The sequence below is a fragment of the Ceratosolen solmsi genome, unplaced genomic scaffold (genome assembly GCF_000503995.2).
Source record: "Ceratosolen solmsi marchali unplaced genomic scaffold, CerSol_1.0 scaffold63, whole genome shotgun sequence".
NCBI classification, from domain to species: domain Eukaryota; kingdom Metazoa; phylum Arthropoda; class Insecta; order Hymenoptera; family Agaonidae; genus Ceratosolen; species Ceratosolen solmsi.
The window spans coordinates 1,057,782-1,082,370 of NW_011948437.1; the positions used below are offsets into that span (position 1 = coordinate 1,057,782).

Sequence of the window (24,589 nt, forward strand, 5' to 3'; positions counted from 1 at the left end):
ATTATATGGTATGCTTGTGGTACCAACAGTGAACCCGTATAAATAAATATTTTGTACATCGATTTAAAGTAAAATATTTAAAAAAAAAAGAAAAGGAATTATGAGAAATATGTTTATTCTCGTTTTCAAAATACATATGTAAATTTAAATATGTAGTCTTGAAAAAATGAACCTAAATATTTTGTCCTTGTATTGAAAGACCCAACGATTATTTTTTTAGGCTCAAGTCGTTGAATTTCCTTGTACTAGAAAAATATAATCCGTTATAGTTGTTTTTAACTTTTAAAAAAATTGTAATATTAACAGCCAACTGTTCAAAATAAGAAGAAAATTTATTATGCCTGTATATTGTCGATACTGCTAGGATTAATAAATGTTTGAAAACATTTAATTGAAAGGATTTATGTATCGACGCTGAAACTTTAATTTTCTCATGTTTTCTTTTTTAATAACATTGTACAATATGTTTCTTAAAATTTTGTTTTGTTAAGTTTCATTTTGTAAGATAATCTTAAGACTTAATAATTTTTTGTTTTTATATTATATGTAATATAAATTTTTGTAAAAGATATGAAAATTCATAAAATTAAGTTTCTAATAAGTTTTATCAAAAATACTTTGTGCAACAAATTTTTTATGTGGAATACTTTCAATTTTTAATTTATTTATCTAATGAATACATTTTGTGGTATATTCATTTTCTTGTACAATGCTTTATTTACAAAAAATATTACAAATTTTTTCTTTATGTACATATAGTAATTAACAATCTATAAACCACAATTCATTTTCGTTAACAACTCGGTTTTCTTTCAAGAGTTCTTTCAAATGTTGTGTGACATTTGACGCTGCTGCTAGCCAAAGGTCTTTTGGTGTATCCTAAAAACGAAGTTAATATAGATTAGTATTCTTTATAAAAAAAAATGTTGCAAAAGGTTTATTAAATATTTTAGTAATAGACATGAAAGTGTACAGATATTTTATTAAATAACTCTTGAAATGAAAGTGATAAACAGTCTCAGTTTTAATATTACAAATGGCACATTCGAAATATAATAAGTAAACTACTTAAGTATATTTATTGCTTTTTTAAGTTTATTACAATAGATAATGTAGTTAAAATAATTTTTAGAATCTTAAAATAAATTGGATAAAAATTCATGTATTATATATCCTATTAATGATATAATTTATAATAGTCAAATTTAAAAGATATTCAATACATAATAATGAAAGTTAAATTATTACAGAAACAGTAAAAGATGAATAGAAAATAAGGTAAATAATATTTTGATAATTATAAATGTTTTAACAACTCACCGCATATAAAAACTTAACAATGTCCATAACATTGTGCTTCTGGCCTTTTCTGCTTTTCAAAAATTCCACAATTTGATTTTCTCTCATAATTCTGTGGTCAATATCTGACTGAATTTTCAAATAGGGATTTTCAATAACAGGACCATGTCCTGGATATATCAATGTTATATATTCTTTGAGTATTTTGCGCAAGGATATCAGATAGTCAGACAGATCAGCGAAAACAGCTGAAGATTCACCGAGGACACTATCACCACTAAAAAGCACGCGTTCTTCTTCTAATAAGAGACAAATATGATCTGTCGAGTGGCCTGGTGTGTGTATTATTTTCAAGTGTGCTCCCTCTACTTCAATAAATTGCTTATCCTTTGAGTATTATTACAACAAATATTACAATCAGTTGGGCTCGTAAAAATGCAGTTGTCATTTATAAATTATTTGAGTTTATAGATTCTAATAAAATTTTACTAGTTTCTACTTCACTGGCAGTAATTATTATTATCGCTACAATGTGAGTTTAATTTTACTTTCAATTCTATGTAAATATTTGAAAAAATTTAATTTTCATTACTCAAAAATGTCATTTTAAATTATAATCTTTTAAAATCACCTTTATTTAAAATATTTATGCTGAATATTGATTTGCATTATGTTCGAGTCTAGAGCTGTTATAATTTACAAAATTTCTTATTATCACGTGCAGCACTTTAGTAAACAGCTCACAACATTTATGCAAAATTAGGGCTCTTCTACGTATACTATAAAAATTATTAATATGCTCATATATTCATATAACTTGACAATGTTGCAATTGTCATTTATAAATTTTTATACAAGAAATCTGCTAAAGAATCTACATTAAAATGAGACATTTTATTATTAATTGGACAAATATTTGAATAATTCACCTAATGTAATATTAAATAAAATCTTATGTAATTAAGTTTTCATTTATTAAGACAATTATATATTAATCATTATCATAGTAATGATAATACAGTATTACTGTAAATTTGTGAATGCAAATCTTCTTCGTTACATGTTACTGGATAAAATTTTGACAATGAGAAATGTAATTGATTGAGTAATAAATAATATGAACGTAATTTAATAAAGCAATATATTATTATCAATGTTATTAAAATTGTACTAGAATATCGTTAGATTTTCTAAAATCTAAATTTAATTAATTAAATCAATTACATACATTGTCATTGTACAGAAATTATTTTAAAATATTTATAATTTATTTCTGAGAAATAGTGTATTTCATTTTTAAAATTAATAATTAATATATAATCGATAATTTATCATACGCAGTAAGTGATTGTGACTCTTTCTTATCTGCTTTATTTAAATCCATTTACATTGTTCTATTATATGACAACAAATACAATACAAATAGAAATGTTTTAAAAGGCTGAATAAATCAAAATTTTTCATTATAGTTTCTTCAATTGAATTCACTAATATATGATATTCGATTTCAATTACAGTTACTTGAGCACTTAATTGAAACTGAAATATTTACATTATCAATAGAAACAATTATTTAAAAGAATTAAATGTGCTTTAAAAAATTGAATAGAAAAGATAAATTTATATATAAAAAATAACATTTTATTTATTATGTAATACTAATAAAATATTTATTATTGTAATTTATTTTATTTATTTGTATATATTCAAATTGTATATATTTGTTTGTATATAATTCTTTTTTTTTTTTTTTTCTATCTACATAAGAAAGAAAAATTTTTATCTAGAACAATATACAAAATGAAAACTTATTAATTATATACAATTAAGTAAGTATGAGAATATTGTTATAATATTCTAAAATATAATATTGTGTATAACAGTAAGTTAAACGCACAAGTTTTTATAAATATAATAAAATATAAAAATAATTAAAATTCTATATATTTAAAATAAAATTGACACATTTTTATGATTTGACTGTTTTCTATTTGATATGATCAACAAACAATGTTATTTAAGATTATTATAACCACTGATATTTAAACTGATCATAATGTTAAATTTAATTAAAAAAAAAAGAATTTTTGATTATATCGAAGGAACTCTTACTTTCAAAGAATTCCAAGATCCAAGAAATTTTTCTTCTTCTTCGCCTCCTGGATCGTTAATCGATCGTGGAAATTTCCAAACCATCGCTTGTTTTGAGCTCAAAGATTTTAATTCATTTTGTATTTCTAACACTCCGCCTACATGATCATGATGCCAATGTGTTAATATCAAATGTTCGATTGTTGCATTTTCTTCGGTAAGTATCTGCTTAAGATGAGTTATATATTGCTTTGCAGTGTGAGTATCTCCTGAATCAATTAATACTCTTCTACGGAATGAATAAGATTTAATTTGATTATTTCAGGATTTAATATGATTATTTCATTTTTTAATACATTTGAAATAATGAAAAAGTTAAGAAAATAAAATAAATTGTTAGTAATGTGCCAGTCAATATTTTAATTATTATACCTCTAAAATATGAAAATAGAAATTAGAAATGCTGTTAAAAACAAAATTAGTGTATTTAATATTTTATAAATTTAATAAATTCTAAATCATTGAAGTTATATGGAATAATTTCATGTTTATTTTAAAAAATTATAAACACTTATTTTTCATTACTATAAATATTTTCTACAATTTTGGAAAGAATTTGATATTTAAATAACATTACAAATAACATAGTCAAATGTTTCAAATGTCAAAGACATATGTTTCTTAATAATTAATAGTTCATTATTAATTATCATTATTTTCATAAGAAAATAATCTTAAATTATTTTTATCAAGAATCAATGCAAACACTTCAATTTAGAAATTCAATTATTAAATATAAGCGTTAAATATAAAAAAAATTCCTACAATTACATAATGTTTGCCTACTTGCAACCGCTGCCAACAAGATAAGTATTTGTCCCTTGCAGAGTCATCGGCCCAGGATTGCATCCTAGAATCCTGATAACTATGTTTGACAGTCGAGAAATACTTGGAATTACAGAAAAAGATGACATTTTATCATATGAAAAAGTAATGTATAAATGTCACTTTAATTATAAATTACTAAAATAATACATGCAACCAGTTTATTGGAGAACAAAAGAAATGTCTGCCTCTGTGGTAATCAGTAGCATACAGAGATTATAAATCGTATTTATTGTTCTTTATTTATGTAACTTTAGATAGTGCTATATTAGTTGATAAATAATATATTAATAAAAATCTTACTAGTTACTGTTAACTAAGGCATTAATAAATGCAAACTAAGAGATGAAAGTTCATTCGTTAATCTGAACAGAAATTCGCGTCAGCTTATATACCGAATTGTGCCTACGTGATAAGAATGATATGGAAAATATCATTGATTTTATTTAAATAAAATAAATTTCTTTTTGCTTAATTACTTTAGTATAAACATAAATAATATCAATAAGTTTAAACAAAATAAAAAATGGCCACGATACCATAATGATAATTATAATTAAATAATTCAAATATATAAGCAAAATGAAAGTATTATTCCAATTCCTATTATTAATATATAATACGAATCTTACTATTTTACATAAAAAAGTGAAATTGTAATTATCGATGAAATTGACTGTTTCATTAATGTCAATAGTACTTTTAGTTTTATATATTTTAATTAATATGATTTTATTCGTATAGATACATATTTATCTGCTTTTACAAAAAAATATGTATCAAAGTACATTAAACTTACACATAAGAACATAATAAATCTATTTGCAAATATTCTTAATAGAATGTTCTATTATATAATAATATACATATAATATCATCTTATAATAATAATAAATATTAAAAATTGTTTAATTATTAATATTTTCAAGATTTCGTAGGGAGAATGTAAATTTCTTTAACATCATGAAACAATTAATCAATTGGTTAATACCAATATTCATTTTTTAGATAAATAAAGATACGTTTATTGGGAAATATTTCCTAATATTTCCTACGTATTTTTGCATTATTGACTTATAACCTTAAATTTTCTAAAATATTTTAAAGCATTCATTACACTGTCTAATTTTACTTTTCATGTAATCTAAGACATTACGAAAAATTAACATAAAACTTTGGATTTAATGCGCTTAAAATGGCGGAGACACGCAGCTATCTTTATCAGTGCATACTCTATACGAAACGTGTCTGGAAATTATAAAAAAAATTCATTAGGAAAGTGCATCCTCATTGGTGCTTCCATATATAAATTTGTATAGACAAACTTGTATACGTAAAGTGCGCAAATCGAAAATACATATGACGCGTATTTTATAATATAATAATCCTTTTAATGATTTTTATAGCATTGTTATTACATACATGATGTTATTCTTATAACATATTGTTTTCTCCTCATTGTCCTTCATTAGCTTTATATTCTCCGCTTATGTACGTCTGCTACTTAAAATGGCCAATAAGCTTTAGCTGTTTGTGCGCATGCGATTTTCGAATTAATGCTCGGGGTATAGATGTCGAGATTCTAGAATGTAGAACTCTTCTAGTCACTAAATGTCATTTAATTTTCCACATAAGTGTAGTCTTAACTTATATACTTTGGTTATATAAGAATTTTCTTTCGACTTCAGACAAATTCAATGTCCACATAACGTTTACAACCGAATACATTTTTTAACCGAATACAATCGTAAAAGTACGCTCATCGTTCGAAAAATGGGATTTGGTGACTATCCTAAAGAATATAATCCAAGTGTGCATGGACGTTATGATCCTTCAGTATACTATGGTCCAAGTAAGAAAATAAAGAATTAAATTATTAATTTAATTTATGAAATTATTCATTGGTCTTTTTGAGTAATAATAATGTATAATTTCTATATAAATTTAGGGCATTAATCGTGCTATCCTTAGTAGCTTATGTAAAATTTATAGATATACAATCTGGCTTAACGTGCCAAAAATAATTTCACTCTAGGTTATACATATTGATAAAACGTCAAACTTTATAATTATAAGGCTTAATGGTTGCATATTATATTGTAGAAGATACAGCGTTCGGAGATGTAAAGCTTAGCGATCTTGGTTCTTGGTTATCCAGACGTAAATATTCTCCACCAGCAATAACTGCTGCTATATCAAGGGCATGGTGGCGTTGGCAAATGAAATACGTTCAACCTAAGCGCACTGGAATGGCTCCTCTTTATCATTTATTAATTGGTGCAATGACCTTCAGTTATGCAATTAATTATAAACGTATCAAGAATCATCGGCATCGTAAATATCATTAACCGTTTCATTATCATATAACTACAAGTTTTTTGGGTAGTTCGAATTTAATGTAATAAAATAATGTACAGTTTAAATAAAATTATGTGAAACACTAATAAAACCAATTTAGTTTAATTTATTCAAGGCTAATTTGGAAAGAAAATTCATTTAATATAATGTGGTATTTTAAATAAAGCGAAATTTTGTGCTTAAAATGACTAATTTAATTCGAATGATATGTTAAAACGAAACGTTAAAATAATATTTACAGAATTATTATTAAACGTTAGAGGTTAAAAACTGATAATGACTTATTATATAATACGCAATGAACATTATATCATAGTTTATATTTTTGATTATTTGTATCTTTACATGTTATTTTTAAGATATTTTGATTTTTTTATTTTTCTTCTTAATAACGCTGAAGATATTTCATATTTGATGTTTGAAATGCATTTTGTATGAAAAAATATTTTATGAAACTTGTCAGAATAATAATAATTATAATTAAATTATACATAATAGAAAATAACATTTTTTAGTTAGCTTATTGTTTTAATACAGTGTAGTATAATTGAGAAAAATGAGAGAAAAATTAAATTATGTTTTATTTTTTATTTCATTATGATGATAAATTGTATAAATTAAATATTAAACAAATATAACATTAGACTCAATATCTATAAAATTTAATCATAATATTGCTGATACATACTAAGATATACCTTTGACTGAAGCAAAGATTAAAAATTTAAGGCTAATGATTAAAAAATGATTAAATTCAGAATTAAGACTAATAAATATAAAATGCTGTACAGCAGTTCTAATTATGCTTAAACGAAGCTAAGGACAAACACATTTTTTTACCGTAATAATATATTTTTGGAAATTATTGTTAATTAAGCTTAATTCTCTAAATGCTTAATAAGTTTTGTACTGAAATTATAAAAAATAAGATGATTATAAATTAATTTTTAATTTTTTATTATGATATCTTATCTCTATAAATTTTACTTCTATATTCTTTTAGCATCTTAGTGTAAGGGACAAGAATATATATGCATGCAACACGAATGGAAACATCAATTTACAATTTAATATTAACTGAATTCTTGTTAGAAGTGAAATATTCGAAAGGTTCAAAAATTTATTTCAATATAGTATCGATACTTTTAATCTCATTTTATAATGTTAATTTCATTTTAAATATATTGAAGAGTAGGGTAATGGATGAAGTTAGTATTACATATATTGTCATTATATTCGTAAATGTATTTTGTTTACGATACAAATAAGAATAATGTAAATTGTATAAAAATTGTATTAAAAAGATTTAATGATAAAATTAATTAAGATAAAGAAATGAAACGGATGATAGAAAATGACAACTAATGGGAATCTTATTCATCGTTTTATAGGTTATGAACAAACATGAACAACAGGTACAACATACAATATTGGTCATATAATAATGTACATAATAGTCTAATTAATTATAATTTTTCAATGATTTAATTAAGTACAGTTGGTATACATTTCTGGTGACGTTCCCGCAGTTTTTACCTCTTTATTAAATTTTCCCACGTCGTTTCATCTATAAATTTTATTCGCTTTTAGATGCTTGTTTATATTATTCTCTTATATTGTCGCGACTCATTATAATAATATAAATATAAGTATTACGAATCTATGCCTTCAATATAAAATCACTCGAAAAACGTGAAATGATTTAATCACGTAATAACTGCACTTAGGACAAAATGCATCTGAAAAATCACATATTGGAATAAATGTTTCACGCAAAGTAATAATTAAGACCGTTGAAAATTGCGCCATTTCCATATTGTTTATAAAAAATCTGAATATTATTTGATGTAAAAGTTTTTTTATTTATATTTTAAATTTATTTATTAAGATATTTTATATTTTTATGAAAAAGTCTCGTATAAATATTTACAAATATATTGAATACAGAAAATCAAACATTTATAATAGTGCTGTTTCACAAATGAAAACTACAGCTTATCTGTTTTTATAAATAATTGTAATGTTAATATTAACAATTCACTCGCTTCTGCACAAGTAAATAAAACTTAATTCTACAAAAGAATTATTGTATACGGAGTACCTAAATTCATTTTTTTCAATTAGACTTATAAGCTTCTAAAATTTCGATTTTAAATATTTTGTGCTCACTTTATATATTATATTAATAGAAGACATATGCTGATATAGACAATGCTTATATATTCCGGATAATGCATTTGTCTTCTGCGGTAAATAACTATTTGCAAAATTTCTGTAAAATTATGTTCTGATAGAAATTTTGAAAAAATATATATAATAAGCTGATATTATGATACTTTGTATTTGGCCTTTTTTTTATATTTGTGCAAAGTTTTTATGGTACGTATTTTTATTTATCATTTAATTTATTTATTACGTTATGTGTACAAAACCAGCTTTATATATAAATTGCGCTTTATAATCAGCTTTACACGAATGGAAGTAACGAAACATAATTCATTGATCTTCGTTAAAGAATTGAAAGAAATTGTAAATCGAAACTATGAAAATAATAGCTTAATAAATGCATTCATCAATGAAATTATTTATTTATTGGAGTTTGATTTAATTAGGCATTTGATTTTCATTTTTATTAAAAACTACTGATTAAATTGAAATTGCGCTAGCAATTATAATAAATGTATTTATTTACTTACGAATTTTTAATTTTCAATTATATATATATATATATTTCTTTTGATTTCAAAATCGCGCGCGCGCGCGCACGCACACACACACACACATATATATATATATATATATACACATATATACGATTTTCCACAAACCAAGTTATTTTTGATGATTATTATTGATTGCTAAATATTAACTGCAATATAAACTTTGTTTGAAAATTTTACTAACTACTTTATTTGAATTTAATTAAAATTTAACTTAAATTTATTTACCAATAACGAGATTGTGAATTGTAAATCCATACGTTATATAATTTTGATGTTGACAGACGACCTTCTTTTCCAAATGTTTGTAAATTTTTTAAATTCGTATATCCGTTACAGTTAAATCCGTTATAGAAAAAAAAAAAAAAAAAAAACATTCTAGAGTAAATTTATTCATTGAATAAGCTTTGCTTTTTTAATAATATATTTTACTACCATACGCATATGGATTTTGTATACAATATATTATAAATTGAATAATTTCTAGAAGACTAATAATTGTTGATTTTTTTCTTTCTCTATTTCTTTAATCGCTTAATGTTACAACTTACAATTATGTTGGTAAATTTTATTCCTGAAAATATTGATATTTTCGATGGAGCACAATTATGTTTAATATTTCGTACGCTTAACCTGTGTAGCTATTTTTAAGTTTGCTCGAAAAAAACTATCCACTGCGTTATGCATACGTAAAATGATTTCAAGTGAAAAGGTGCGTCGAACTTCAAGCACCGTTTACTCATAAATGAATTATCATATTAGGTCTGTTCGGTGGTTGCACACTTATCGTGCATAGCATCAAGAACCCGGACGAACTTATCGTGGCGTTCGTTAGTGGCAACGAGAGCACCCCGACTGCCCCAGAGGAACTTGATGTGAAATTCAGTACGAAAAGCGTCGCTTAATAACTCGTCGTGTCGACAACCTTCTAGAGCGATTTCGGCGTTGCGTCGAAAGTGTGTAAGATTGTCGGTCATTTTGCGCGATGCCTCCAGGTGGGCCCACATGATCGATAGACCGCAATCGGCTGCAGAATTTTCCCAAGGCGATAGTACCACAGCTGCCAATGCCGAGGGCGGTGTATTACCTGAACCAATAATTACAGCAAGAGAAATTTTATGATTAATCTGGAGTCCGTTGACCGTGATGTAGCGAGAAAACAATAATATTGCTAGGTGCTCGACAACAATTTATAAGCATGAGGTGGGTCGATTTGGCTTATTCCTATCGAACGGCTGCGATTAGAAGATTTGAAGTTACATTTAACGATATTATCGAGGCAATATTTTGAAAGAAAGAAAGAACGAAAAAAAGTAAAATATTTCACATGGCTAAATAGATATCCGTAAGCTGTGCAGTTAATTTAGAATAGCAAAGTTTGGACGAAACGACAGTTTATTGACTTATAAGAGGCGACTAATTCGATAAAATTGTGTTAAAAGAGCACGACTGCATCTATTGTTTCTAGAGTTAAGTTGAAACGTAAGGAAGTAAAGACAGACCTATGACGTCATCGTGGGTTCGCTCATTGAGCAGGGCAATAGGCAAAATGTGAGGGAGCGTCGTATTCGGTGCCTGTGGATCCGTGCACTCGTTCATCGCACGTAATGTGGGCCGAAGCTTGGCCTCGAAGGTAAATGCGTCGTCGGTGTGCTTTTGCCTTAACAAGTGCCAAGTATCGGTTAACCTCTGGATTTGCGGGAGGCATAGGCCTAGCATGATCGAGCAGAAGCCGAAAAGATTTCCCAAAGCTGTTTTTGTGTCGATCGCCACTTGGATCCATCGACTAATCATCAGTGCTCTCTCCGCGGGGGTCGGACAAGTCAGTACTGTCACTGCAACCAGCAGCTTCATGCACTCGGTCCTTTCGATCACATCGAGCCGAGTTTGATGCGCGTAAGGCAGCACCAACAGTTCTAAGCCGCACAAGCCCTCTCGAATGCTCGGTGGATCCTCCGTAACGTAAACCTTACGTTACAATAATATACATTTACAACATTGACAGTGACATTACGTAGTAACGTGCGATTAAAAAATGTTTTTCTTTTTCTTTTTTTCTCTCTCTCTCTTTTTTTTTTTTTTAATATATATAATTAAGAAAAAATCTTTAAATATCGTCATTTTGTTTGATTATGCATATGAAGGAATGCCAATGAGATAGTCATATTTTATTATTTCGAATGGTATTTACGTATAAGATTGTTTAATAACACATTACAATCTGTTTTTAACAGAAAATATGATTTTTTACGCTGAGATAAGCTTGTTTAAGCACTTATACAAACAAAAAAAAAACAAAAAAAAAAGAAAAAAAAACAAAAAAAAAAACATGATAAATATAATAAATTTAGTCGAGTAAATATCGACCGAGCTTTTGCGTGAAAATTTTGCATTAATTTACCTTAAGTAACATATCCACGTCGATCTTAGTAATATGCGAAGCTAAGATTCGTGAGGCTGTTTCGTGCAGCATCCCTGTAACTCCTTTTAGAGCTGTGGCATCCAGAGGTTTGTGCTCGACCGTCGGCAGCAATAATGTATTAAAGTTTTCTAGATCGAAAGACGTAGGCATCTCATAGTTTGGAGCAGTTTCACTTATTTTCCTTTCCATTTCTTCCCACTTCTTAATATCGATATCACTTAGACCTAAAGCTTTAGCTTGATGATAGCTTCGAATGATGATACCTTTCATAGCCGGTTGCATCGGCAAAGCGCAAGCTCCTGCGGCACTGGCCTCAAATTCGCTATCACCAGAGCCGTTTCCGCTATCACTACCCGAGGCTTGATGAGGTTTCGTTTGATGCGAATGATGAGCATGGGCATGATGATGCGGAAAGGGATAGGGTGGCGGGGGTGGAGGCTTTAAGTGCCTGGGCACTCGAGGAGGCTTTGGCGGAGGTAGATCATAGGATCCACTTCCAGTTGATCCTGCTAGCAAAACAGCTGAGTTATTCTTGGGTATCTGGTAATGCGGTTCATCTGTAATTACGTGTTGTTGATGCTGCTGTTGATGCTGCTGCTGCTGCTGCGTCTGTCTTTGATGCTGTAACTGTAGTTGTTGAAACTTAAGAACGGGATCGGAAATTACCCTAGTGATCTTTTGACGACCCAATGAAAGGGAGCACGAGAGAGTCTGATTGTTAGATATCGATGGTATTCTAGGCAGAGTACTCGAATGTAACTGCGACATATGATGAAGTGGCACCAATTGCGGAGGTGGAGGACTTTGATAATGCTGACAGGGTGTTAATGATTGGCTTCTTTCCTTCTTGCGAAGTGCTCTGATAGGAGATCGTGTGGTCGCCGAGAGCGAGGAAGGAGAGAAACTAGCATTAGGTCCGATAATGCCGGAGCTCATCGATAGAGGCACTTTCCGATGCCGAGGATTAATTATGCGTGCACCGCTCGCTTGGCTGATTGGACGTTTGCTTCCGACATAGAAGGTGATTAGGTCCGCAACGGTATCGAAAGCCTCGTCCTCAAATTGATATTGAACGCGCTCGTACACTGTTTCAGGTTGCAAAATAAGCTGAAATGAAGATATCTCGCCTATATCCATACCGCAACAAGGAATGATAAAAATTCTTAAAATTTACCTAACTTTTACAACAATTTCTCGAAGTTTATTAATATTTATTAATATTCTTTTGCGACTTATCGATCATCTATCTATAGTGATCGTACGTAGGCTAGTGTGCTTTTTCCTGTTTTTCATTTTTTCGTTTTCTACAATAAAGACAAAGTAGTGAAAATTGTAAAATAACTCATTCAAGTCACTATATATTTGTATACATTCAAAGGTAATAATCCAATATGTTTAATAAATTTACTGTATCTTAATTGTGTGAAAAATATTTGGTAAACATTAAAGATGCAAAATAAAAAATATTTTATTAGGAAAAATCTTTAAAATTGCTTAATAATTGATTGCTGATTATACATAAATAATTATTCAATTTATTCCTAATGCAGAGATGATAAGTATTTTATAATGCCAATTATTTTATTTATTTCTTATTCTATCTCGAGTACTCTTTTTATCATGCCTAAAGAAATATTCTAAAAAGTACGGTACTAAGAATAATGAGGAAAAGAAAAGAATAATGTTTAAAAATAGTGAAATTTAATGTTAATAAAAAAAGTCATAAAAAAAAAATGGAATATTGCAAAGATTATTTTTAATATCATAAAAGATATTTCAATTGTTTATGAGGCAATGCTTAAAAATCCTTTATATCCATTTAACTTTCTCTCTGTCTCTCTCTGTCTGTCTGTCTGTCTGTCTGTCTGTCTGTTTGTCTGTCTCTCTGTCTCTCTCTCTGTCTCTCTCTCTCTCTCTCTCTCTCTCTCTCTCTCTGACGTCTATTTATCTATCTGTCTAACTATCTTTCTATCAATCCATTTTTGTATATCTATTCATCTGTATACCATTTTTATAACAAGAAATATAAATAAATAAATACATAAGAATTATATATACATTTATGTGCATATATATATATATATATATATATATATATATATATATATAAATGTATATAAGTACCTTGTTGATGACGAAATGCAGAGGTTGTCCCTTGTGTCTGACACTAAGTACATAGTTACCCGGCTGACTGGCACAATCACGCACCAAGAAGTCTCCATCGTTCGGAATTTCGTTCTCGGCGCCTTTGCGACCACCAGGCAGTGTGCTTCCGTGATACCAAGCATAGGAACGAAGATCGCGTGGATCAATGAGATCGAAAAGTCTAAGCTCGCGCTCCAAGAGCTTCCGAATTGATTCCTGAGGTGGCTCCTGCGACTGTTTATGTTTATATTTGTATTGTATTTAATATTATGCCGAATATGTCGTATTGAGAAAAAAAAAATATGAAGAGTATTGGTATATGCAAATTTTACTCTTGATACAAAATTATTAATATTCTCCAACCTACGTAAATTTTAATAAAATTAGTGTTTTTAACTGTCGCGACTATAAGCTCAATGTATGTATAAAGTAGCGAATGAAGCAAATAAACTGCTTGAATTAAATAATTTAAAAAGATAATTATTTTTTACCAATAATTGGTAGCTTCACAGCTTTCATAATTAAATAAATCTAAAATGAAATCATTAGGATAAAATAATGAACGAAATATTACATTAACAAAGTATTAAAATCTTTCAATTCACAAAGAGCGTAATGAGAAAAGAAGTTTTGACATTTAATTATATGCAATATTGTACGGTAGTATAGCGGTATAACATTTAATACATACGTACATTGAACTTGAATTTTTTTAAATTATAAAGCTATCACTACTACTTATACTGCTACCACTATTACTACTACTACTACTACTACTACTACTAAGCAAATTACTAATAATGACTGAATTTAAAAATTTTGGCAATATTGATAATGGTTTAACGCATACAGTCTCGGTGGAGACATGAACTCATTGTTCAAAACGGGCGAATGGGTACCGCTGTTCAGATAATAATTGCTTTAGTGCGAGAGTACAGACTGTCAGTTAGGCCTTCACGCTTGTCTGCCTTTTAATCAATTACAATTATACAGGATGACGAATGATGAATCGTCGTCAGCCCGTAAATTGGTGCAAGAAATAATATTTCGTCGAATTAAACAAAAATCACTAGAGCCACTTGATTTCTGAGTACTAATGGAGTTGGAATTTCACAATCTTTATTAAACGGAATGAATTTATCTGGTTCCATACGTTACAAATTCCGTAACTTTAATTTGCCAACTTATACAGCATTCACGTGATTATGATCGAAAGATTTTTGGCAACAAGATAAATTTATTTTACAAATTTTTTTTTCTACATACTATCAATATTTAATTCAATTTTTCAATTACTTGTTTTATCGGAATAATATATTCTCGTTACATACACGCGCGCGCGCACACACATATGCAACTTTATAACTAATTATTTACTTTTTATAATAAACTAATATAATTTACCGTTTATCGATTGACGATTGACCATTGAGGATAACAATATTTTCATTGTATAGTTTTAGTACTTTTTTAGTCGGTGAAAACGTACTGTTACGAATTAGTTTTTGCATTATCAATTAATTACGAAACAATTAATAAATAAGGGACAACATTATTTCAAGATTCGACATAATTCATAATTGTATCTTTCACTTATTTGCTTGAATATTTCCACCATATCGGCTGTGTAGCGAATTTAAAAATCTAAATATTAAAATACAGTATTTCTGATTATTCAATATTTCAATTAAGCTACTCTATACCCTCGTCAATTTTACTTTAATTTAGTTTTAATTTTGATGAATTTCTGATGTATTCATGTGAAGATTCTGATCAATCGCGTTGTGATTAAGTTTGCATTTTCAATAAATAGAATTCTTCGATTAATTTATTGTTCTCTTCGCTTTGCGTTCAATATGCCGGTCGATACAATAACTTTTAAGTATCGAATTATGTCTTATGAAATAATGATCCCCGTACACGATACTTTCATAACATTTTACCTATAAAGTCAGAACACGTATTTTTCTACATGTATTTTCACCCTACAAACGGTAAGTTTCATATTACACTACGCCGTAGGATATTGCTTTCATTTGATTTAATAAGAGATAGAAGGCTGGATTAACACAGGCCGCAAATAATTGAAGAAAATATGCGTTCGATCCGTAATGTTTTCCGACTCAAAGAATAGAAAGAAAATCAATTAAAAAGGGAGGATCAAACAAAGTGGAGTGCGCGGGAGAAGCGGGTTATGGGCGTTAGGCTGGGCGAGGATAGTATGGGACGACGGTAGAAACGAGCCTTGGCGAGCCTTTGCTTTTTAACGGAGTAGCAGTGATAACGAAGGGATAAGAGGTTTGCTTGGGCAAGGTAGGCGCGCACCGGGGCTAAGCAATCAAAGCAACCAAAGCAACCAACTCACCATACTGGCTCGAGGAGTTGAGCAGCCGGAGGCCGGGCTCCTCGGTCCGGTCGGCGCCTCCTCGGTGGAACATGCGTGGTCGCCGCCGGAGCTGATCCCGCGGGTATCCTTCGGCCCGACGAGCCTGTGCACGCAGAATGCCAGGATTAGGCGGAATCGAGGACCGTAGTGCCCGGCATGACCCGGCCAGATCCCACCAGCGCTAGCGTAACGGCCACCGCCGCTACCGCCGCCACCACTGCCACCACCGCCACCACCGCCTCCACCGCCACCCCCGCGACCACTGACACCACTGCCACCACTGTCACCAGTACCAGCACCACCACCAACCGGCGGCGGCCTCGGTGTCCTCGTCCTCGCAACTCCACGTACGCCGCGGCCGCGGCACCGAGACGGTATGAGACAGCACCGGCAGTCGGACGCAAGGAGGGGACAACAGGGTTTGGCCCTGTGGACGCGCGCACCCTGACTGCGCTGCGCGAGCGCAATAGTCGTCGCGTCGAGAGCCAGGGACGTCCCTATCGACGCCCAACGCCCTCGGTTCCCTCGGTCGGTACCCTTCGCACACTTCTCCCGGGGGGGTCTTTTCTCACTTGATGCGAGCGCCCGTACGCGCCGCTTATTCCATTACAAAGGCGATTCGACTCGAGGCTGACTTGAGCTACGGCTGAGGGGCGGTCGGGTGGTGGCACTGAGCGGGGAGGGGGGGGGGGAGCGACATTACGGGGCTTTACAATTCTCATTGCAATTCGTATTTTCATTCCACCTAGTCATTCGCTTAACTTTTTTTACTATTTCAGCGCGAGCTTCAAATTGAATTTATACGCTCTCAGTAGTTTGCCACATTGGGGCATGATATTATTTTCATTTCAGGCCCCATTTACCGACACTCTCGTCCATTACCAAGCAATATTACGTTCTCGGCCCCAAAGCTCTCGATAGCCTAATTTTAGAAAATCTTACAAAATCTCATGTATTATCGTCAGTCGCACATATTACACCGACGCCACTGTCTTTCATTAATGCAACGCAACTAACTATAGTCCTTGAAGCTAAGCAATGCGTGCTAAAATCTAAGGAAAGATCCTCTCTTCTCCGTTCAGCGCGTCTAAACGACGAAACTTAAATTTAAAATGAAAAAACAAACATCATCGAACGATCATCACTTATCAGCGACTAGGCGAAGCATTAACGTTTCAAGAGTGTTGGCGAAGAAAGAGATTACAGGACGATAATGTGGATTCGAGGCCCCGTAGACCCGTGTGGCGCGAATCAATCCCGGAGTTGTTTAAAAAGTCTCGCGCGCAGCCCGAGATGCGCGCAAGGATTAAACTGCGACGGGCGCCTAACTGATCGTGATACAGATCGTCGTGGCCTCGTGCTTCATTATAAATAACCGCCGTGACTGCTGTCTGCTCCATGCAACTCTCGCTCTTGTCCCAAAGAATCTTGCTCCCTTTCACCGCTTCATTGTTTGTCTACTATGAGGCAGACTCCCGCGTGCGGCCGCCGCCGCCGCCGCCGCCGCCGCCGCCGCCGCTTTTGTGTATACGCGCGCTTCCTCGACTTTTCCATGTTGCGCCCCATCATCTTGCTTCACAATTTTTTCTCCCTCTCATGCTTTTCTATCATTTCTCTTTGTCTAAATTGACACCTGCCCACGGTCTTTATAATAATGTCTTTCTCGTTGTTCCAACACACGTAACCATTCATCTCGACACTTGTTGGCGAGACGCGTCAATGCACTCACTCGCTTTCCCGAGAGCCCAAAAATAATAAAAAATGCAAAAGTCGACCCGACGAGGGCTACCGCATTCATTACGATATTCATTCGGAATAATACAATGCGCGGTCGGTTATCGTACGGTTATGATTTTATATTCAATGAACTAAGTTAAATAATATTGCGTGAGATCAAATGCTACGCGTTTCAAATGTACATGTTAAATACTCCTCAATAGGACTTTCAATTTGTAATATTTGTAATTGAATGTATAACAAAATATAAGTATCGAGGGACCAAAGCCTAGACGATAAATCCACTTAATGATTATAATGAACAACTTCAGCTTTTAAGATTATATTGTCATAACGCAGTTGAATTTTGAATAAATGTATGGAGGAGCCGTCGATTGTAGTTAAAAGCCAGTGATTTATCATTAATTCATTAATACTAATGTTTATTAATCGACCAAGTTGAGTTTTCCATCCAATCGTTTTGTTTTATACTACCTCCGCTCTCGAATTCCAAGTGCTCGGGAGTGGAGCTTCGAAGAGAAGAGAACGATGCGAGGAGACGACGCTGCATTTGCGAACGGCCTTTAAGAGCGATAGCCTTTAGAAATTATTGATTTGCACACAGTACGGCGCGATGACGGTGGGCTAGCGGCGGCGGTGCGGAGTGGGAGGGGGGTGGTACGATGGACGCTGGCGTCGAGGGTGCATGGGAAAAGAGATGCTACGTTTCGAGCATCGGATGCGCCTGCGTGCATTTATGAGTGTGGCGCCGTGACGCTACACTTATGCCCGTTATACGCAAGTGCATATATGTGGCTGCCGATTAGAGCCATTAAAGAATGATTTGGCTTCGGTTTCATTTATCTGCGGTAAGTTGACAGTGGGGACGATGGCGGGTCTTGGGGAGGGGGGGGGGCGGAGATACATCGAACCAATGTGTCCAAGATAATTTTAATAAATTAAAAAAATCTTTTCTCTATTTCATCTCAAATAGCAACAATGACGGAATAATTTCTTTATCTCTCTCTCTCTCTCTCTCTCTCTCTCTCTCTCTCTCTCTCTCTCTCTCTCTCCTTTCGCTTATTTTCATTAATGATATGGTAATTAAACCATTATTTTCACGCACGGGATTGATCTACTCGAACAACTAATAGCCTAATGATGATTTTATTATATATAATATTTATTATGTTAACGCTTCATGAATAATTACTTTATGTAATATTGCATGTCGTAAAAAAAAAAATGTACAAAGGTAAAATTTATATAATCGATTTATCGTAATTACACTTGATTAAATCTTAAATGAAAAGTGTCATGGATAAGAGTCACTCGCTCTAGTATTCTATATAATCGCAGAACTACATCGAAGTGCAAATTAATGAGATCCTTAACGAGTTCGATCACTTACAATCATTAACTCAACAATATGATAAAACGGGTATATATTATTTAAGATGACAAAAAAATATTATATTTTATATTATAAAACAAATCAAAATAAAGCATACAAAGTTTTTTTAATTGGGAGTGTTATTTATCCAAGGATCTGATATTTATCAATTTTTCTGTAGTAATCGATCCATGTTCAATACCGATTTTCCAATACTTATCATCATTTAAGAATTATTCTTATCCACAAGCTTATTTGGTTTAGTCACAAATATCATAAAAACTATATTTTCGTATTGTAAATGGTACGTTTAATTCTTTCATTATACGATCTGAAAATAATCATTTTTCTTTCATAAAAAAAGAAAACAAGTAGTTGAAAATAAATTCAACAAACATTTTAGTTAAGTAAGAAATTACAAATAAAAATCTTTTAATAAATGAATTATTGTGTAAGATAATTCACTTGTACGTGTTTTCAACGATGTTTAGTTTTATATCCTTAGAATGATTGTTAATATAAGTCCAAAGTAGATACTTAACAGAACTTTTTTCTCTGTATAAAAATCCATCTTATATAAATGAAATTAAGTCTATTTGTGATTCAACAAACACATAAAATTTTATATAATTTTATACGAGTATTTATGTATTATTCACAATATTGCCATTGTTTGATAAATAAATAGAAATATCGATATATGTTGATCTGCCATTCAAAAGTACTTGACAATAAAATGTAAATCTATAGATAAACTACATTCTAATCTAGCAAATTGGATTTAATAAAAAAAGTTATCAGTACCTTATACTTTATAATATTTATAATAGAGACATATATTTTATGATTTACCTACTCATTTTAGTTTTACTCATGTAAATTTAGAAAATAGTTTGATAGTCGGCTATGTGCTAATAAAGCGTTCGTTTATCTTCAAAATAAATCGCAATTAAAAATTAAATTAAATTAAAAAAGAAAATCATCGGAAAAATGTTTCGTCAAGATTTAATCATTATTTGCCTAGCGGTAATGTTTAAAGACATCCTATTGTGATAATACAAGAGAAGAAATACAATTATTATGAAATTATATACTACAAACTGTTCGGCAATAGCATCAACAATTTCACTAATATTGTCCTTTAAAAGGATCGACGTGATTAAAATGAAATAACATCTCCATGATTATAGATTAGAATTATAATAAATCAGTTAGTTAATTTTCTTTTTCGAATGGGTACACAAAAAAAAAAAACTGTAACGTTTATAAATATATAAGTGGTATTTGTTCTCGGATATTTCTAATTGAACAATTATGCTCCGATTGATTAATACACGCTTATATTATATGCGAAAAAATATAGTCACAGGACTTTGTTATTTTTGAAAAGAAAAAAAAACAAAACCAAAAAAAATTTGTTAAATATTAATGATCGTACTTTTACTAATTTAGCGCTAAATATTAAGTAACGCGCATAGAATAGACCTTTAAATATATTTAATGAAAATACTTTTTTAAGCGTCATCAACTATTCTACAATTATATCTTTAAATAATAAGCTGTTCATTAATGGAAGGCCATTGATTCATTTGCATTCGGATGCATGTTTAGATGGATTTTTATTCGAATGCTTAAGGTATTCGTACCTTCATACGAGGTCAACGGCAATTAATAGAGTTACCAATCAATTACCTGGAGGTGATAAAGTCATTGGACGAGCCGACGGTCACGATGTAAATGGGCTCTTTCTCGGGGACGATGATTTCTGACAAATGCTGCCAACTCAGCGGATTTTGCTTTTGCTGCGAATTCGTGCACGAGGCCTCAACGATAATATCGCTGTCTCGCTTCTTACGTCGACGACTCGTACTGAGCGCCTGCTGCAGACTGTTCGCTGACGGGAATCTCAAGCCCCATGCTATGCCTGAGACACATAATTTAATTCACATAGTTTAGCATTCTATCGGATAAAAAGATTTTGTCTTACTCCTTTCATTGCTTTTGGCATTATCGGCATACTGAGTCTTGTACAGAAAAAACAAAAAACAAAGTATCAACATTGCTTCGAAGTAAAGATTACTCACCGCTAGTCTTTTCGTACTTGAATTATTTTTATTTAGTAGCTTTGATTCCGTTTGGTGATTCAAAGGAGTGGCGAAACGTATTTATTCCGGAAAGACATTCAAATATGGCACATTTAAACCAGAGTGGCAATGAAAAGTTTTTATGACATCATTAAGAAATGCTGAGTGCCGAGTGCCGAGATCGTATGTATGTCTAAGGTATCAAATTTAAATATAGATATATCTGACCATTGTTTGTTATATCGTATGGGATAATAGTAATTTGCAATCAATGTACATAAATTAAAAATATTAATATTAAGGTAATAAGTTTACGTTAGTGCATCTAATTGTTAAGTTTTAAATTCACAAGAATCATAGAAGATAATAAAATGACAATGATAAGTGAATCAGTAGTATATAACGGGTTCAATGATGAATCCATTAACAATGATAGTAAAGCGTACGTAAATAGAAACGTAATGAGCTTTAGAATATATAAACTGCTGCGCTCATCAAGACTTTTGAATGCACAAATACAATGAAATGCAGTGGCGTCAAGTGCAGACTGTCGGAAGTGCGTCTCAAAAGCAAATCGCACATATTCTTCTCGTGCAAACTTAGATTATGAAAAACATCCAACCGCTTCCGTGTATATTTGACAATTTAATTTAGAAATATTTTATCAAATCAACACCTGCAAGTATCATTTTAGCGCACACCATTAAGACAATTTAACACGAACAATTTACGTCTATAAATTATTCAACATCTTTGTGATATCATTAATAATACTTGATGCTATCGCTGATCGAGGAAATAAATTTTCAAATGTAAAATTGTCTCCTACATGAAACTATGAATTAATGTCAGTGATATAAAAAAAAAAAAGAAAAAACGAAGCAGGTCAATAAATGCACTCACTTATAGTCAAGACAAAAAATTTCTATATATATAAGAAAAAATTTACATTATACTAAATATATTTAATAAGACGTACTTTGTATAATAATGTACAATAAATTATCCTATACGCAATATTGCTGCCCGTCTTTTCGCTTATTAATAATAATTCTGCATTCGATAATGCGTCTCAATCGATATATGAATCGTCAACTTTTTTTTTTGAAAAAATCTGAGATGCAAAAAAAAAATTCATCAGCTCGATTATGAATGGAGAAACTTGCACGACACACTTATATCTGCGTAATACTAGTATATCTCTGATAAGCAATTGGCGAGTTTAGTTCCTATATACACAGGCTCGCATGCACGCACGCGCGCGCGCGCACACACACACACACGACGACGACGACGACGACGACGACGACGACGACTGTAAAGAGCAGCTACCGGCACTGTTGCTCTTATTGCTGTTACTGCTGTTGCTGCTGTTGCTGCTGTTGCTGTTGCTGCTGTTGCTGTTGCTGCTGTTGCTGTTGCCCCGCTGCTGCTGCTGTTGCCGCTGCTTCTGTTGCTGACGGTAGCTTCGTTCTACTCGTATCTCTTATGTTTTCCTGTAAGCCGCATCGATTTATATTACATACGGGAAGATAGGCAGTCGCGTATTGTAGCCGGAGACTGGGACATTTTCCGTTATCGGAGTGGGATGCTTTTGTCTTGCGAAAATCCTGACGCAATGGTATTTTCTGTCAGTGCAGACTCTAGCACTGATCATTGGACGTATGTATAATATGGGTACACTTGTCCGTTATTCCTCTTCACTAATCTTTGAATGGCAGAATTAATTTAAAAGTTTCGATATATATATATATATATATATATATATATCAATTTCAAGCTTTACCAGTCGGTTGATTGAATCTTGAAAATCTCCCCCCCCCCCCCCCCCCCCCCCCACTAAAAAAAAAAAAAAAAAAAAAAAAATTAACAATTAGTGTATGATGTATTATAATGATAATTGTAGGGTGAAATAATTTTGTTAATAATATTTAAAGTAATAATAATAATGTTGATTGTCATTAGAATTTAGTGGCTAAGCGAAACGATAATATTGATAAATTATTCGTTATAAAATTAATTAGTTCGATCCATTTGTTGTCACAAGTCACATTTTGACAATTTATAAACCTTATTGGATTTGAGTCCATTACGTACATTTGAATGATTTGAAAATTTGTTAGAATAGCCTAGCATTAATATAAATAAAAGATTTATTGCTTTGATAGTGAAATCATAGGAATAAATTTTAGTTAATAGAATCAAACATTATATCATGAATAAAAAATAGTTGACAATTACTTTGGTAATTTAAGCCTTTGAATTCACGAAAATGCATAATTTATTAATCTGCCAATACCGGATTGCATAGAAGTTTTTGGCCGTAGCCCAATAATAAAATTGTTTTGCCGTTATTATGTGAAATTTTAATTAACGCACTCTCTCATCTTATCGAAAATTCTGCCGTGAAAGTAATTTTTGTAAGAAAGATATTACCAAAACTATTTAGTCTATCGAATAAACGGCCCAGTAACAATAAAACATTGTGAAATTATAATAATTATTATACATTTTTAACATGCTGTGAAATAATTATATACAAACAATTCACATGCTTTCAATGTAGAATAAACTTAAGTTTTTTTTTAAATATTAAAATTTCTTACCACAGGATTAATAATCGAAATAATGAGTATTATTAGTATTTGATACACCTTATCAGAAGGGATAATTTTAATTTTGCATCTCGATACATTTAACATCTCAGCAAGATAAGGTATTAAATTTACGTTAAATACATAATATTGTAAAATAATTCCTAGCGAAACTTTGTAGTTAACTTCACACGCTAAAGCCGAATCAGTTGCAGAAAGAATCTAAATAATTTTCATCATAAAAAAAAAAAAAAAAAGAAAAAAAAAATCATAAAAAAAGAAACATAAAAATCAGCCGATCACAATTTTACACATTTCCCGTCTTATAAAATATACAGTCATCGGTGAGAGGATGTTTTTACTTACTTTGACTGCGACTGGACTTTAATTTACTAGAAGGCATTCCCATTTTAATTCTCGAGCAGCACGTGTCAGCACTCAACACTTTTTATTCAACAAGTGAATGGAACACAGAAATGTAGATGATACGTTAGTA

At 31.2% G+C, this 24,589-nt stretch overlaps 3 protein-coding genes across 5 annotated transcripts; 1 reads left to right on the plus strand and 2 right to left on the minus strand.

The window, feature by feature from the left end:
- Positions 1 to 687: 687 nt before the first annotated feature.
- On the minus strand, positions 688 to 5,988 carry LOC105365212 (beta-lactamase-like protein 2). Of its 3 annotated transcripts, none has more exons than XM_011503317.1 (5): positions 5,698 to 5,988; positions 4,237 to 4,338; positions 3,412 to 3,679; positions 1,321 to 1,686; positions 688 to 879 (listed from the first exon to the last, which is right to left on the minus strand). In XM_011503317.1, the coding sequence occupies exons 1-5, from the start codon at positions 5,742 to 5,744 to the stop codon at positions 763 to 765; spliced, it is 900 nt and encodes a 299-aa protein (XP_011501619.1). In that variant the 5' UTR covers positions 5,745 to 5,988; the 3' UTR covers positions 688 to 762. The 3 variants fall into 3 exon arrangements, with proteins under 3 accessions (XP_011501619.1, XP_011501618.1, XP_011501621.1); XM_011503316.1 differs by lacking the exon at positions 5,698 to 5,988 and adding an exon at positions 4,908 to 4,968; XM_011503319.1 differs by lacking the exon at positions 5,698 to 5,988 and adding an exon at positions 4,579 to 4,703.
- A 37-nt stretch (positions 5,989 to 6,025) lies between these two features.
- On the plus strand, positions 6,026 to 6,728 carry ATPsynF (ATP synthase, subunit F). Its single transcript, XM_011503320.1, has 2 exons — positions 6,026 to 6,127; positions 6,379 to 6,728. Exons 1-2 carry the CDS (start codon positions 6,049 to 6,051, stop codon positions 6,621 to 6,623), a joined length of 324 nt encoding a protein of 107 aa, XP_011501622.1. The 5' UTR covers positions 6,026 to 6,048; the 3' UTR covers positions 6,624 to 6,728.
- A 3,188-nt stretch (positions 6,729 to 9,916) lies between these two features.
- LOC105365277 (breast cancer anti-estrogen resistance protein 3) lies at positions 9,917 to 21,475 on the minus strand. Its single transcript, XM_011503393.1, has 7 exons — positions 21,403 to 21,475; positions 21,108 to 21,339; positions 16,286 to 16,409; positions 13,900 to 14,154; positions 11,755 to 12,882; positions 10,856 to 11,321; positions 9,917 to 10,440 (listed from the first exon to the last, which is right to left on the minus strand). Exons 1-7 carry the CDS (start codon positions 21,473 to 21,475, stop codon positions 10,112 to 10,114), a joined length of 2,607 nt encoding a protein of 868 aa, XP_011501695.1. The 3' UTR covers positions 9,917 to 10,111.
- Between the last annotated feature and the right edge of the window lie 3,114 nt (positions 21,476 to 24,589).